Source organism: Salmo salar, chromosome ssa04 (assembly GCF_905237065.1).
Source record: "Salmo salar chromosome ssa04, Ssal_v3.1, whole genome shotgun sequence".
NCBI lineage: Eukaryota > Metazoa > Chordata > Actinopteri > Salmoniformes > Salmonidae > Salmo > Salmo salar.
In genome coordinates this window covers 25,340,477-25,357,055 of record NC_059445.1, presented here as the reverse complement: position 1 = coordinate 25,357,055, position 16,579 = coordinate 25,340,477, and the positions used below count along the sequence as shown (strand labels likewise).

Below are 16,579 nucleotides of genomic sequence, written 5' to 3'. Positions count from 1 at the left end.
ATTACTTGCTCTACATGCGTTCTATTCATCGACAAATTAAATTGGGTTTCATCAGCATGCATATATCTTGAACCAAATAAAAAACATTTCGTTTTAGAAATGTTCAACACCAATTTGTTCATATCAACCCACTCAGACACCATTCTTAGTTCACTGCTCAGTACATCTGATAGCTCATAACATTCTGATGCTGCGCTATACACTGTAGAGTCATCAGCATACATGACCACTCTTGCTTTGTTCATTACTGAAGGTAAATCAATAGTAAAGATAGAGTAGAGAAGTGGGCCAAGGCAACTTCCTTGAGGAACACCACAATGTATATCATTACTGTTTGAAAAGCTACCATTAAATAACATGTTTTGCCTTCTCCTGGATAGATAGCTTTCCATCCAGGATAGAGATGGAGAGTTAAAACCATAACATTTGAGTTTACCTAGTAACAGTTCATGATCAATTACATCAAAATCAGCACTGAAATCTAGCAACACTGCACCAACTAACTTCCTGTCATCCATACTCTTTAACCAATCATCTGTCATTTGTTCGAAAGCTGTACTTGTAGAATGTCCTTCTTTGTATGCATGCTGTATGCATGCTATCAGACCATTACATGAGAAATAATCCTTGATTTGTACAGAAACAATTTTTTCCAATAATTTTCTTAACACAGGCAGCAAGCTTATTGGAAGACTATCAGGACCAGTGAATGCACATTTTTTTATCCTTGGGTAGTGGTATAACCTTTGACTCTTTCCGGACTTCTGGGAACACCCCATACATCAAGCACTTGTAAAAAGAATGAGAGATTTTGGAAGATATTTGGTTAGCTGTAACTAAGAAATTTGGCATCAAGATTATCTGTACCAGGTGACTTGTCATCCGAAAGAGACAACAGCTGCCATTCTACCTCTTCCCTTTCTACTTGATATATATAAAAATGAAATATCTTGGAAGATATTTTTTCATAGTTATACACTATGTGGGCTAATGTAGGAGCGTGCAGGAGGGAGTGGTTGTATTCTTAAGATATGATGACCTACATACTGTGTAGCTAGAAAAGGACAAGCAATAAATGGTCCATCATAATAAACTGTTAATTTCGTACATTCAAACTGCATGAACACAGTTGTTGTCAAAGCAAGATCTGAACTACACTTAATCATATCTGCATTTTGCCAAAAGCAATAAGAGTAAAATGTCACCAAAGATACTTGTCTGAGTCAAAAGGAAAATCAAAATATACCCCTCAGAAATGTTTCAATAGAATCTACATGGTGAAAGGAAAAATGTCCTTGTGGACTTTGTTTCCAATGTAGCCTAACAGCCATTGCTTATAAGGAGTAGGTGGCTATACCTAACCAAATATCTGCTTTTTATGTACATAGCTGCTATCCACTGGCAAGCTAAACAATGACCAGCTATAAAAAGATACAGGGGAGGCACCTACATTTAAACAAAACAGACAGTACTGAAAATAAGCTTTGGCCCAGCAGTAGCATAGCAAACACACTAGTGAATTGTATTTAGATAGGTTCCATTTGTTTTAACCTATAAATCGTCACTCAATGCCTAGGCTTATCTCCACTGTGCCGCCTTTCCTTCCAGTTCTCTGCTGCCAATGACTAGAACGAATTGCAAAAATCTCTGAAGCTGGAGTCTTATATCTCCCTCTCTAACTTTAAGCATCAGCTGTCAGAGCAGCTTAATGATCACTGTACCTGTACACACCCAATCTGTAAATAGCACACCCGACTACCTCATCCACATATTATTACTTACCCTCTTGCTCTTTTGCACCCCAGTACTTGCACATCATCTGCACATCTAGCACTCCAGTATTAATGCTAAATTGTAATTATTTTCGCCTCTAGGGCCTATTTATTGCCTACCTCCCAACTCTTCTACATTTGCACACACATAACATTGATTTTTCTATTTTTCTTTTATTTTTCGTTAATGACTGTACGTTTGTTTATGTGTAACTCTGTTGTTGTTTTTGTCACACTGCTTTGCTTTATCTTGGCCAGGTAGCAGTTGTAAATGAGAACTTGTTCTCAACTGGCCTACCTGGTTTAAAAAAAATGTGAAATAAAAATAAAAAAAGAGATCACCCACTAAAAACTCTAGGCATAGTTATTGAATTTGTCTATATCAGTGAATTTCACCAAGGCCCTAATTCAACAAAAGAATGACCAACACAGGAAGTCTGAAATAACAACAATGCAATAGTTAAATGGGAATTTTCTCCAGTAACAACTGTGCCTCCATTAAGTTTTCTAGATTAATCTTTACTATAATTTTGTGTTAACGTCCTCTTTAGAATGTAATGCCTTCTCTTGGATGTGAATGATCATGTCACCCTCTCAGTAACTTCCTGTTTTCGCTCTCCTTCATGCAGTGTTAACATCCTCGCTGGCAGCGATGCAATGTAACTGGAGTGTATAATAAACTGATGTCAGCTCAGGGTTGTCTCTAAGCGGATCAAGTTCTGGTATGCCTGTTCACTCCTCCTAGACAGGGAGAGGGAAAGAGGTAGGGAGGGAAGGCTGGAGAGGAACAAGGAAAGAGGGGCAGAGAGGGGGGATGAGAAAAGGTGTAGCAAAAAAGAAAAAGGATCATGTTTCGTTATCAGATACTTTGTACCAGAGGAAGACAAGTCTGATGCTCTCTTATCTATTCTCATGGTTCTGGACTAGGTAACTCAACAGTCACCACATCTAGAACCATTCTTAAATCTAGTGGGAGGAACCATGAAGCCAAGTTTAAGAGTCCATAGAGTTGGCAAATACTGTTAAAGACACAGGAAGATCAAAGGCATTACTACACTGCAAAAGTATAAAATGCAACATGCAACAATTAAGGATTTTACTGAGTTACAGTTCATATAAGGAAATCAGTCAATTGAAATTAATTCATTAGGCCGTAATCTATGGATTTCACATGACTGTGCAGGGGTGCAGCAATGGGTGGGACTGGGAGGTCAAAGGCCCACCCACGTGGGAACCAGGCCCAGATAATCATGAGTTTTTCCCCACAAAAGGGCTTTATTAGAGACAGAAATACTCCTCAGCATGCCAATTGCAATCTCCCTAAAAACTTGAGACATCTGTGGCATTGTGTTGTGTGACAAAACTGCACATTTTAGAGTGACCTTTTATCCCCAGCAAAAGGTGCACCTGTGTAATTATCATGCTGTTTAATCAGCTTCTTGATATGCCACACCTGTCAGGTGGATGGATTATCTTGGCAAATGAGAAAAGCTCACTAACAGGGATGCACTCAAATTTGTGCACAGAATTTCATTAAAATAAGCTTCATGTGCGTATGAAATCTTTTGGGGATATATTAATTCAGCTAATGAAACATGGGAACATTTTACATGTTGCATTTATATTTTTGTTCAGTGTATGAACAAAATGAGCTGTGTGGCTTCTCATTGTGCAACCCAACCATATCACATGGACAAAACTGGATGCAATGACATCAGGCCAGGTATCAAACTCAGGTGGTCTGTGCAACTCAAGACCACATTAACCCACTGGCACAGAGCTAAAGTCAACAGTTGTAGCCATCAGGGCTGCTAAAGCTGCTGTATTACATCTCCTATGTTTATCAGGCTGTAGCATTATTAGTAAGTAACCTGGTTATCTGCTGGTTTAATGTGAGTTCTCTGCATACAGAATGTCATCTTGCTTTCTTTCGGGTGAATCTATAAAGGCAAATAATGGAAATTAAATATACAGTGTGGGTGGGAGTAACTGACAGATATGCACCAATGCTCACCCCCAAGACAAGTTCTTCAAACACATAGGTCTCATGTTACTATGGATACCTGTGTCTGTACTAGCAGTCTTTTTGGCGTCAGAGAACCCATAAAGTAATTGTCCGAGCATGCTTGTGTGTGTGTGTGCCTTCTGCTTTATCAACATTTAGAGAAGTGGTCTGAGATAGCTGAGGAAGTGTGGAAGATACATATTTATTTGACCTGTAGCTGTTGTTCAGGCAAAGAATTCCTACGTTTTCCAAAAAAACTATCAATGATCATTAAAAAAGGTTCTGCACAACATGTTTTGACGGAATGACATCTCCCCGCTAAAAGATGAATACCTGCATGAGATATGGTCCATTTCTCCTCTTCTTAAGATATATTGCAAGACCAACAAGTCCTGAAGCAACCAGAATGCAGATTACAGCAATAATAAGAGAACCTCGAGTCCTCTCATCACCATCTGAAGTAAAAAGATAGAAACTATATTTTAATTAAAACAGTGTTTCATAAAATGAGCTCTACCATACTTATAGTTTCATATAGCAGTTGGTATTGTCTGGATACTGCAATGTAACATTGCCACTGTACATGTTTTTTTTTTACCTGTCACCTTGGAGGGATCACTCTCTATACAGGAATGTGGAACAACAGCTGTCCCCTTGCTGACTGGGTTGGCAGCCTCACATCTGTAAGAGTCTCTGTTCTGTACATCCACCTTGAGAGGTATAGAGAGGATGATGTTGAGGTCAGGGCTGCTGGTCTGGTTGAGTATCTCCCCTCCTTTGTACCAGGACAGGGTCACCTCTCTCCTGTTCTCCATAGAACACACCAAGCTACAGGAGATGTTATCATGGACCGTCACCTGAGGTTTGGACAGAACATCTGGAAGACAAATAATGAATAAATGGGAATTGGTGAAATGGTACTTATCTTTAAATTGGCAAAGAGCAGATGCTACATACATTTTTGGACTTATACATTCATGATTTGGACACATCTTGAAGAATATAACTTATAAATGCTTCCTGAGCTTAGTCCCCGTCAGAGAACCCATCAGCTTGTTTTACTCCAGTGTTTGTAAACAAAGAAATTGTAAGCAAACACTATATAGTCTAAAAACATGGTTACAACTATAATTGTTATATAATGGTTGATCAGTCCTTCTATCCATAGCTCTGTCTATGAATTTGAGAGTGGTTACATTTCTCCAGCCCCATCGCTCAGTTTTTTACCGAACCAATAAAACGACCATTTTAATGATTTTGTAATTTACAGCACACACACTTACAGTACACAGTCAGCTGAAATGCATGTGTCATCTCTTCATCTGCATTGTCCACAGTGTAAATCCCAGAATCGTCTATTTGTAGGTCTGACAAAGTGAAGAATCCAGTAACATTGTTCCAGTGAAGGCGTTTTTTAAATCTCTTCTCAAGGTTGGTATTACTTTGTTTACCAGGGTACACATGTGCAATGTTGCCAAGGTCTCCATAAAGTAAAGTGCCAGACTTCAACACCCTTTCTGGAAAAGAGAGAGACTTTCCCACGATGCCTTTCACCTGCCAAGTCTCAGGTTGGGTAGAATACTGGGCTGAGCAGAGTACTGTGGAGAGAAAGAGAGACTCAATATCAACGCATTGACTTAAATATCATAGTTCTTCTCTAATATTGCAATGTTGCAAATTAATTTTTCTTGATTGCTTGAGAAAAAGTGTCCACACAGAATTAACAGTCAGCCCCAAACTGAAACAAGTTGGCCAAAATGACACATTTCATTTTTTTAAATGCATTAAGACTTAAATACATGACAAAATCAACTACATCCATCAACTTCTTATCTAATGAAATAAATCGTTACACAACGGCCCAATAAATACTAACTACAACTATCAATATACCCATACATGGTAAAAATCTCTTATATTTCTGGGTCATCGCCACTAGGGAGCAATGCTGTGAAGTGGACTTCTGATTCCCGTCTTTAAATCCCCCACAGAAACACAAATACTTCCAACAAACCATGTACTGACTATGACCATAAAGACAAGTAACCATATCACAGCATGGGCTGTATTCTTTTGTCCTAAAATGATTTGACCAAAGACCAATGCAGAAAGAATGTCACATCTGAACCTCTCTTCCTCTATGGGCCCCTCTACCTCTCCTTTGACCTTGTCCTTTACTTGGTCCATTCTTGCAAACAGCAACTCAGAGGTGAGTGACCTCTTTAATGCATGAATAAGGACTGATTGCTGATTGAACAATTGTGCAAAGAAGTTTTGCACACGTGCAGAAGTAGTTCACAATCATAGGAGTAATTCATATCAGCTGTGACCAAATGTTTTAATTTAGTTTGACATGATTTACTCAACTGAAATTTCCCTCTTTTGTAGAGAGATGTGTTTACTGTTTTGCAAAAAAATTGCTTAGAATTTGCATTTTGTGTGAAAGCAATGAGAAATGACTTACAGTTTTGCAAAAAAGAATACTGCTGTGCTCATTAGGTTATGTGTCATTAAAAGTTTAATTGAAAGTGTCTTAGCAATCGACAAAAACTGTAAAGGCCTGATGTGATGGTGACAGTTAGGAAAGAAATGACAGGACTGGTAGCTCTACGAATTTGTTTGTACACACTCTTAGAAAAACTGTTCCAAAAGGGTTCTTCAGCTGTCCCCATAGCATAACAATTTTTGATTCTAGGTAAAACTCTTTTTGGTTCTAGGTCGAACCCTTTTCGGTTCCATGTAGAGTAAGTTGGGGGAAAAGTACCAGGCACTTCAAACCGGCCGCGAGACATACACCTTTTTTCTCCCAAATTTTTGGTATCCAATTGGTAGTTATAGTCTTGTCCCATCACTGCAACTCCCATACGGACTTGGGAGAGGTGAAGGTTGAGAGCCGTGCGTCCTCCAAAACATGACCCAGCCAAGCCGCACTGCTTCTTGTTCCAATGCTCGCTTAACCCGGAACCCAGCCGCACCAATGTGTCAGAGGAAACACTGTACAACTGGCGACTGTGTCAGTGTGCATGCGCCAGGCCCGCAACAGGAGTCGCTAGAGCGTGATGGGACAAAGAAATCTCGGCCTGCCAAACCCTCTCCTAACCCGGACGATGCTGGGCTAATTGTGTGCCACCTCATGGGTCTCCCAGTCACAGCCAGCTGTGACACAGCCTGGGATCGACCCCGGGTCTGTAGTGACGCCTCAAGCAATGCGATGTAGTGCCTTAATCCGCTGCGCCACTCGAGAGGCCCCCCCAAATTGATTTTAACAAACAATTGGTCCCCCAAAAAATGCGGCCCTCTGTTGAATTTCAAAATCCCAATGTGGCCCTCGAGCCAAAAGGTTTGCCCACCCCGGATGTAGAGCCTCCTGGGGTGGGGGTTCTACCTGAAACCAAAAACGGTTCTTCAAAAGGTTCTCCTATGGGGACAGCTGAAGAAGGTTCTAGATAGCAAATTCTTCTTCTGCTGTTAATGGCACAATCACTAAAATGTCATCATTGTAAAAAAAAAATCACAATCTTTTATTACTTTCTTTTTTTGTACTTTTATTTTTAATCTTAGGGCTAGGGTCTCTTTTCCTGAATTTCCGCCGGACTGACATGACCAAAGTACACTGCCTGTTACTCAGGCCCAGAAGCCAGGATATATATATATATATATATATATATATATATATAATTGGTATCGTTGGATAGAAAACACTTTGAAGTTGTGTTAAAAAAATGTTTAAATAATATCTGAGACTATAACATAAATTATATGGTAGGTGAAAATTCGAAGAAAAACCAACCAGAATTGTTTTTTGTTTTTTTAGCACCCAGGTTCTTATAATGGAAAGCTATGGGTCCTATGTAATTCCGGCTCCCAGATTGCAATTTCTATGGCTTCCACTAGATGTCAACAGTCTTTGTTCAAGGTTTCAGGCTTGTTTCTTCAAAAATGAGTAAGAATTTTGAGTTTTTGTATAGAGACCACCGGAACAATATCAGTCCTTCGGCGCGCTAGGAAGAGGACGCGCGTTTAAAAATGTTATTTTCCTATTGAACATACTAGTTTCCGTATGGAATGTTATAGTTTATTTACATTTTAGGGTACCTGAGGATTAAATAGAAATGTCGATTGACTTGTTTCGACGAAGTTTAATGGTAGCTTTTTGGATTCCTTTGTCTGCATGTTAAACAAGTGGATTACTGAAATTGATGGCTCCAGCTAAACAGACTTTTTGGGATTTAAAGAAGGATTTTATCTAGCAAAACGACCATTCATGTTGTAGCTGGGACTTTTGGAATTGCAAACAGAGGAAGATTTCAAAAGTAAGTGATTTATTTATTTGCTATTTGTGATTTTGTGAAGCCTGTGCTGGCTGAAAAATATGTTGCATGGTAAGCTTTTGCTGTAAATCCTATTGTAAATCGGACAACGCAGTTAGATTAACAAGAATTTAAGTTTTTAAATGATATAAGATACTTGTATGTTGATGAATGTTTAATATTACGATTATTTATTTGAATTGCGCGCCCTCCAATTTCACTGGATGTTGTCGACTGGTATCCCGCTAACCCATTTTGCCAGAGAGCCCTGCATGTACACAACCTGAACAGCCCTAGAGGCACCAGAGTATCAGGGTGCAGAGAGCTCTGCAGATCATTCCAAAAACAATGCAGATTTACCTAATTCCGTAGTTATCAATGGGTCATCTAGAGTTAGCCATCCCTGTGATGGGGTCTGGTAACTCGTATGTCTGTAATTTAACAATGAAGTAAAGTATGACAGAACTTTGCACAAGAGGGCTTTATAAACAAAAAGAGAGCAGTGTATTGATCTACAAGACTTAGGAGAGGGCCAGACTACTTTCTGATATAGAAAGCAATGATTTGTAATGAACTCGTAATAAAGTGAAGTGTGCTGTTCTAAACTGAATCTAATGGTTTCAGTGTAGTGGCAGTTGCACTCATATAAATAGTGTCATCGTAGTCTAGTACTGGCAGGAAAGTTGACTGAATTATCTGCTTTCTGCTGTTCAAGGAGAGGCATGATCTATTTAAAAAGAAGAAGCCCATTTTATTCTCAACTAACTAAGTAACCTCTACGGTATCGGTGTCCCCCCGCGGGATGGTTGAGCTAACGTAGGCTAATGTGAGTAGCATGAGGTTGTCAGTAGCAAAAAATAAAATCTAAGAACAGAGACATATCTGATATGGGCAGAAAGCTTAAATTCTTGTTAATCTAACTGCACTGTCCAAATTACAGTAGCTATTACAGTAAAATAATACCATGCTATTGTTTGAGCAGAGTGCACAATTATGAACTTGAAAATATTAAAACCTCTTTGGGCTAGGGGGCAGTATTTTGACATCTGGATGAAAAGCATGCGCAAAGTAAACTGCCTGCTACTCAGGCCCAGAAGCTAGGATATGCATATAATGGTAGATTCGGATAGAAAACACTCTAAAGTTTCTAAAACTGTTAAAATAATGTCTGTGAGTATAACAGAACTGAAATGGCAGGCGAAACCCCGAGGACAAACCATCCCCCCCTCCCAAAAAATCGTCCTACCACTGATTTCAATGGCTGGCACTTTTATAACAGGGCGAAATCGTGCCCGATTGCAATTCCTAGGGCTTCCACTAGATGTCAACAGTCTTTAGAAAGAGTTTCAGGCTGGTTTTTGGAAAAATTACCCAGAAATTGTAGTTTTTCTAGGTGGCTCCCATTTTGGCTTGTAGTGTTTCCATGCGCATGGATGAGTGCGCGTTCTTTTTGTTTATCTCCGGTAAAGACAATAACGATTCTCCGTCTTAATTTGTATTGTTTATTTGCGTAATAGGATACCTAAGGTTTGATTATAAACATTATTTGACTTGTTTGGAAAAGTTTATTAGTAACGTGTGGGATTCATTTTGTATGCATCTTGACGGAGGGAAACTGAGTGGATTTTTGACTAAAGCACACCAGCTAAACTGAGTTTTTATAGATATAAAGACAGACATTATCAAACAAAAGGATAATTTGTGATGTAACTGGGACATTTTGGAGTGCCAACAGAAGAAGATCTTCAAAGAGGTAAGGCATATATTATATCGCTATTTCTGACTTTCGTGTCGCAACTCCCTGGTTGAAAATGATTTGTTATGCATTTGTGTGCTGGGTGCTGTTCTCAAATAATCGCACGGTTTGCTTTTGCCGTAAAGCCTTTTTGAAATCTGACACGGTGGCTGGATTAACAACAAGTTAAGCTTTCTTTTGACGTATTGCACTTGTGATTTCATGAAAGTTTATTAATTATAGTAATTTAATTTGAATTTCGCGCTCTGCAATTTCACCGAATGTTGGCCAGGTGGGACGCTAAAGTTCCACCTATCCATAAGAAGTTAATAAACCAATTAGGCACATTTGGGCAGTCTTGATACAACGTTTTTAACAGATATACAATGGTTCATTGGATCAGTCTAAAACTTTCCACGTACACTGCTGCCATCTAGTGGCAAAAATCTAAATTGCGCCTGGGCTGAAATAATACATTATGGCCTTTCTCTTGCATTTCAAAGATGATGGTTAAAAAAAGAAGATTTTTTCATTGTTTATCTTTTACCAGATCTAATGTGTTATATTCTACTACATTCATTTCACATTTCCACAAAGTTCAAAGTGTTTCCTTTCAAATGGTATCAAGAATATGTATATCCTTGCTTCAGGTTCTGAGCTACAGGCAGTTAGATTTGCTTATGTCATTTTAGACGAAAATTGAAAAAAGGGTCAGATCCTTATTTCCATAAGCTTTTTAAAAGATAACTTTTCGTCAATCCAGATGTCCAGATATTTAAAAGCGAGACACGATCAACGTGGGCACAATCCAATGTACATGTGCATAAATCATCAGATACATTTTTAGGTGAATTGGAAAACATCATGTACTTGGTTTTAAATGCATAAAGAGGCCATTTCAGTTCAACAAAGGCAGATTGCAGCTCCGAAAAAGCCTGGTCAACAGTGGGGGCAATAGTATACACAACATTGTCATCTGCATACAGGTGTATGTAAAAATGTTGTACAGGAAGACCTATATAATATATATAGACAGTAAGACATACAGGACCTAAAATCAACCTGTTGGACACCTTTCCTAATATCAAGGAAAAAAGGTGTTTCTTATTGGACAAGTCCCCCAATTTAGCCAAAGATCCTCGAGAAGCCCCTGACTGCAGTGTGCAGTTTGGGGCCGAGCTCAATGCGGGCGGAGTCAAACGAAATTAATCCAAACCCTTACCGTCTCCTTCAAGGTCACCCAAGTTGAGGTAAACGTCGAAGGTATCAACGTGAACGAAAGCAAATCTTAATTGAACCTAAGCTAACCTACATGGATAAAAACATAAACCATGGAAGTAAGTAAGACTGTCATTATGCATAATGTATTTGGTAATATTCATGTTATACCAGTGCAGTGGTATATTTTTATATGACAAACTACCGCACAGATGTTAGCATAGCGTTAATTAGCACCCATTTGCACCTGAGCTAGCTAATTGCTCACAATGAGGGAATCTTATTTGGACAAATTTGTCTACGTGAGCAGTAAGCCTAGGTTTACATGTACAGTTATGTAATCGATTTGATCATTGAATGTCTGTGTTTCTTCAATGTATGCCTTGTTGTGTTTGGCTGGCTCTAAATGTGTATTGTTGATGCCATTCCCTTAGTTACACATCTACACAGCCTACACATAGTATATACAATAATGAAATCACCTGGTCTCAAAAGTCATTATAACTTGTCCACACTGCAAACTGAAGTTAAATAAGAAAAACTTCAAAACACATGTACGAAGAAAGCATATAGATTGCTTTGAAACAGTGTCCAAGGGAAGATTTTTGGCATGTGAGTGCATTGATGTGAGAAATGATGTGTTTGCAGTCAAAAATACATTTTCTGGTCCAGCAAAACTCATACATGTTGTGAAAAATACTTGGGCTAATTCAGTTCCAACTGTGTTCAAAACTGTTATGCATGCTGGAGTATAAAAAGCTGTTGAATTGTACTTTTTCTTTACTTTCACATGCACCGTGTTCACAGAAACATTGCTCGGATCTTGTCCCCTGGACCTTGGAGGACTTTTGATGTGGATGATTTTCAGATTAGATATTCCTTTAAATTATTCCACTTAACTGTACCATTTGTTTGTCATTCCTTTATTGAAAATTGCACCTTGTTCAAACGTCACGGCCTACCAAAGCAAGGTTTCTCAAACAACTGTGGGGTGTTTGTTGTGATGGTAAGACATTTAAATTCCAAGCATCTGCCTCTAACCCTAGGAAGCTCTTTGCTACCTTCTCCTCCCTCCTGAATCCTCCTCCCCCTCCCCCCCCCCCCCCTCCGCGGATGACTTCGTCAACCATTTTGAAAAGAAGGTTGACGATATACGATCCTCGTTTGCTAAGTCAAACGACACCGCTGGTCCTGCTCACACTGCCCTACCCTGTGCTTTGACCTCTTTCTCCCCTCTCTCTCCAGATGAAATCTCGCGTCTTGTGACGGCCGGCCGCCCAACAACCTGCCCACTTGACCCTATCCCCTCCTCTCTTCTCCAGACCATTTCCGGAGACCTTCTCCCCTTCCTCACCTCGCTCATCAACTCAACCTTGACCGCTGGCTACGTCCCTTCCGTCTTCAAGAGAGCGAGAGTTGCACCCCTTCTGAAAAAACCTACACTTGATCCCTCCGATGTCAACAACTACAGACCAGTATCCCTTCTTTCTTTTCTCTCCAAAACTCTTGAACGTGCCGTCCTTGGCCAGCTCTCCTGCTATCTCTCTCAGAATGACCTTCTTGATCCTAATCAGTCAGGTTTCAAGACTGGGCATTCAACTGAGACTGCTCTTCTCTGTGTCACGGAGGCTCTCCGCACTGCTAAAGCTAACTCTCTCTCCTCTGCTCTCATCCTTCTAGACCTATCTGCTGCCTTTGATACTGTGAACCATCAGATCCTCCTCTCCACCCTCTCCGAGTTGGGCATCTCCGGCGCGGCCCACGCTTGGATTGCGTCCTACCTGACAGGTGAGAATCTGTCTCCGCACCATGCGCTCTCACCACTGGTGTCCCCCAGGGCTCTGTTCTAGGCCCTCTCCTATTCTCGCTATACACCAAGTCACTTGGCTCTGTCATATCCTCACATGGTCTCTCCTATCATTGCTATGCAGACGACACACAATTAATCTTCTCCTTTCCCCCTTCTGATAACCAGGCGGCGAATCGCATCTCTGCATGTCTGTCAGACATATCAGTGTGGATGACGGATCACCAGCTCAAACTAAACCTCGGCAAGACGGAGCTGCTCTTCCTCCCGGGGAAGGACTGCCCGTTCCATGATCTCGCCATCACGGTTGACAACTCCCTTGTGTCCTCCTCCCAGAGTGCTAAGAACCTTGGCGTGATCCTGGACAACACCCTGTCGTTCTCCACTAACATCAAGGCGGTGACCCGATCCTGTAGGTTCATGCTCTACAACATTCGCAGAGTACGACCCTGCCTCACACAGGAAGCGGCACAGGTCCTAATCCAGGCACTTGTCATCTCCCGTCTGGATTACTGCAACTCGCTGTTGGCTGGGCTCCCTGCCTGTGCCATTAAACCCCTACAACTCATCCAGAACGCCGCAGCCCGTCTGGTGTTCAACCTTCCCAAGTTCTCTCACGTCACCCCGCTCCTCCGCTCTCTCCACTGGCTTCCAGTTGAAGCTCGCATCCGCTACAAGACCATGGTGATTGCCTACGGAGCTTTGAAGGGAACGGCACCTCCATACCTTCAGGCTCTGATCAGGCCCTACACCCAAACAAGGGCACTGCGTTCATCCACCTCTGGCCTGCTGGCCCCCCTACCTCTGAGGAAGCACAGCTCCCGCTCAGCCCAGTCAAAACTGTTCGCTGCTCTGGCACCCCAATGGTGGAACAAGCTCCCTCACGACGCCAGGACAGCGGAGTCAGTCACCACCTTCCGGAGACACCTGAAACCCCACCTCTTTAAGGAATACCTAGGATAGGATAAAGTAATCCTTCTAACCCCCCCCCCTTAAAAGATTTAGATGCACTATTGTAAAGTGGTTGTTCCACTGGATATCATAAGGTGAATGCACCAATTTGTAAGTCGCTCTGGATAAGAGCGTCTGCTAAATGACTTAAATGTAAATGTAATGTAAATGTAAGATGCTGGCTATTCAGTATATTATATTAGTCCTACTTTCTGATATAACATATGAAAAGTTATTACTTCTGTGCTTGCAGCATGCAAAGGACACTATTGTTATTGCTCATACCTTTTCTTGTTTATTATTCTTGACACTTTTTGGTACCTATTTCCTACAGTTTTTACACTACATATGCAATTCATACATCAAACTCCTGCAGAGCTGGACGCTGATGTGACATGCTCTGACTTCTTGGGTAGGATGTCTTCTACATCCTGAAATGTATTCCTGGGGGGGTATTATTATTACTTACTATTATCATTAATGTTGTTATCATTACTATAAAACTTAATCTTTCTTAACTTGCAGTACGCTCTGTACATTGCAATGGAAGCACAGTGTGATTTCACTGAGGTACGTATACATTATGAAGTTCTCATCACTAGTGAAAAATGTTTTTTTGGAATCCCCATCCGATTGTGTGATTTTCTTTTTCAAAGGAAAACATGCAGCAAATTAGGCGATGGTGGTGCCTAGGTCTCCTGCAAATCTTTCCCATGCCATAAGTCTTGAACATCATAAAAACATTAATTTGCATCCTTAAAATCACTTGTTTCACTGTGCCAGGCTGACCTGAATATATTTGTATATTGAATGTATGTAATATATGTAATTCACTCACTAAGATCTGAAGAAGAGAGGTTGAAAGATCGAAAAAGGCATAGAAAACAAAACCCACTACAGGTAGGTGTCATATGATGAGTGGTATAGTCCTAAACCAATGTTTAAAGACTTAACTCCCCCCCTCACATCAGCATTGAGCTCTGCAGGATCAGGTACTGTATAGGCTATTAGCTAAAGTAAGGTGCATTCTTGTACACACATCCCTAGAGGTTCCCTTACATTACTTAATGATCACAATCTGTTTTCTTTCGAGACGATACTGAAAACAAAATGCACAGCGAACTGGGAGCTGTGAACTGGGTATGTAGCCTGCTGTGTGCAATGCTGAAGGCTTAATGCATGGCAAGATATAATAGTTGTGATGACTTATTGAGTAGTTATAGATATCACTGAAAACCCCTTTAGTAATAGGGGCTTTTGTTTGAATGGTGGTATCGTGAAAGTGGGCTGTAATTTGACTTGATCACCCAATGAGGAACTACTCTTAATATTTATAATTTTTTCTTCAAGGAAGCAGATGTTCTTCTAAGGGACACCCTAGAGGCAGCAATGTGATGTGAACTCCAAACATGCACTGTTTCCCTCCCTAGTGAAATTGGGATGGATGGGGAAGACCGCGTTACAACCTTTAAACAACTATTGTATGGTGGCCTGGATGAAGAGGAATATATTCTCCTCAAGGAACCATCCATGTCTCAGTTAAAGAGAGATTATGAGATGTTCTATGTGGAGGCAGTTGACAACAAGAAAAGTACTGTCTTTGCCTCTTTTGAGGAGCAGGAGTGAAGCTATTTTTGCGGAGTGGACAAACCTTGTTTTGTCTACTGTGTTAATTGTTTCAATTGTTAATTGTGTTACGTTGTTTAGTAAAGATGACGTAGAAGTCACCCGAGTCTCTGATCTCTTTACTGGAGCTGGTATAGCTTAATATACAAAGCACATTCACCTTGTCAGTATGTCTATATGGTATAGTCTGTCTCCATTCTCATGAGAAAAGTAAATAGCATTATAAAACAAGATAGTAACCGTATATATATGCTCAATGAAATAATACAATTACAAAGTTATAACATTTATCAACAATATTTTAACAGTACATGACATACATAACAAGTCTGTTGTTCACTGCAACAATACCAGTAGCTTGTCTCAAATATAGCATGAAGCAAAAAGTGTTACAACACATCTGCTGGTACCACTATATAATACACTGCTCAAAAAAATAAACGGAACACTTCAACAACACAATGTAACTCCAAGTCAATCACACTTCTGTGAAATCAAACTGTCCACTTAGGAAGCAACACTGATTGACAATAAATTTCACATGCTGTTGTGCAAATGGAATAGACAACAGGTGGAAATTATAGGCAATTAGCAAGACACCCCCAATAAAGGAGTGGTTCTGCAGGTGGGGACCACAGAACACTTCTCAGTTCCTATGCTTCCTGGCTGACGTTTCGTCACTTTTGAATGCTGGCGGTGCTTTCACTCTAGTGGTAGCATGAGACGGAGTCTACAACCCACACAAGTGGCTCAGGTAGTGCAGCTCATCCAGGATGGCACATCAATGCGAGCTGTGGCAAGAAGTTTTGCTGTGTCTGTCAGCGTAGTGTCCAGAGCATGGAGGAGCTACCAGGAGTCAGGCCAGTACATCAGGAGATGTGGAGGAGGCCGTAGGAGGGCAACAACCCAGCAGCAGGACCGCTACCTCCGCCTTTGTGCAAGGAGGAGCAGGAGGAGCACTGCCAGAGCCCTGCAAAATGACATCCAGCAGGCCACAAATGTGCATGTGTCTGCTCAAACGGTCAGAAACAGACTCCATGAGGGTGGTATGAGGGCCCGACGTCCACAGGTGGGGGTTGTGCTTACAGCCCAACACCGTGCAGGACGTTTGGCATTTGCCAGAGAACACCAAGATTGGCAAATTCGCCACTGGCG

At 40.8% G+C, this 16,579-nt stretch overlaps 1 protein-coding gene across 7 annotated transcripts in view; it reads right to left on the bottom strand.

Moving 5' to 3' along the window:
• The window catches only part of LOC106598658 (T-cell surface antigen CD2), an 80,808-nt gene that overhangs the window by 20,498 nt on the left and 43,731 nt on the right, over window positions 1–16,579 (bottom strand). The window contains exons 2-5 of one of the 7 annotated variants that reach the window (XM_045716746.1): window positions 5,061–5,375; window positions 4,376–4,654; window positions 4,111–4,232; window positions 1,869–2,549 (exon numbers count right to left, since the gene is read on the bottom strand). The exons of 5 other annotated variants lie outside the window; for them this stretch is intronic. In XM_045716746.1, the coding sequence (XP_045572702.1) occupies window positions 2,514–2,549; window positions 4,111–4,232; window positions 4,376–4,654; window positions 5,061–5,375 (752 nt within the window). In that variant the 3' untranslated portion in view covers window positions 1,869–2,513. Of the gene's footprint in view, window positions 1–1,868; window positions 2,550–4,110; window positions 4,233–4,375; window positions 4,655–5,060; window positions 5,376–16,579 lie in introns of those variants that run through there. One more of the 7 variants, XM_045716745.1, reaches the window with a different exon arrangement.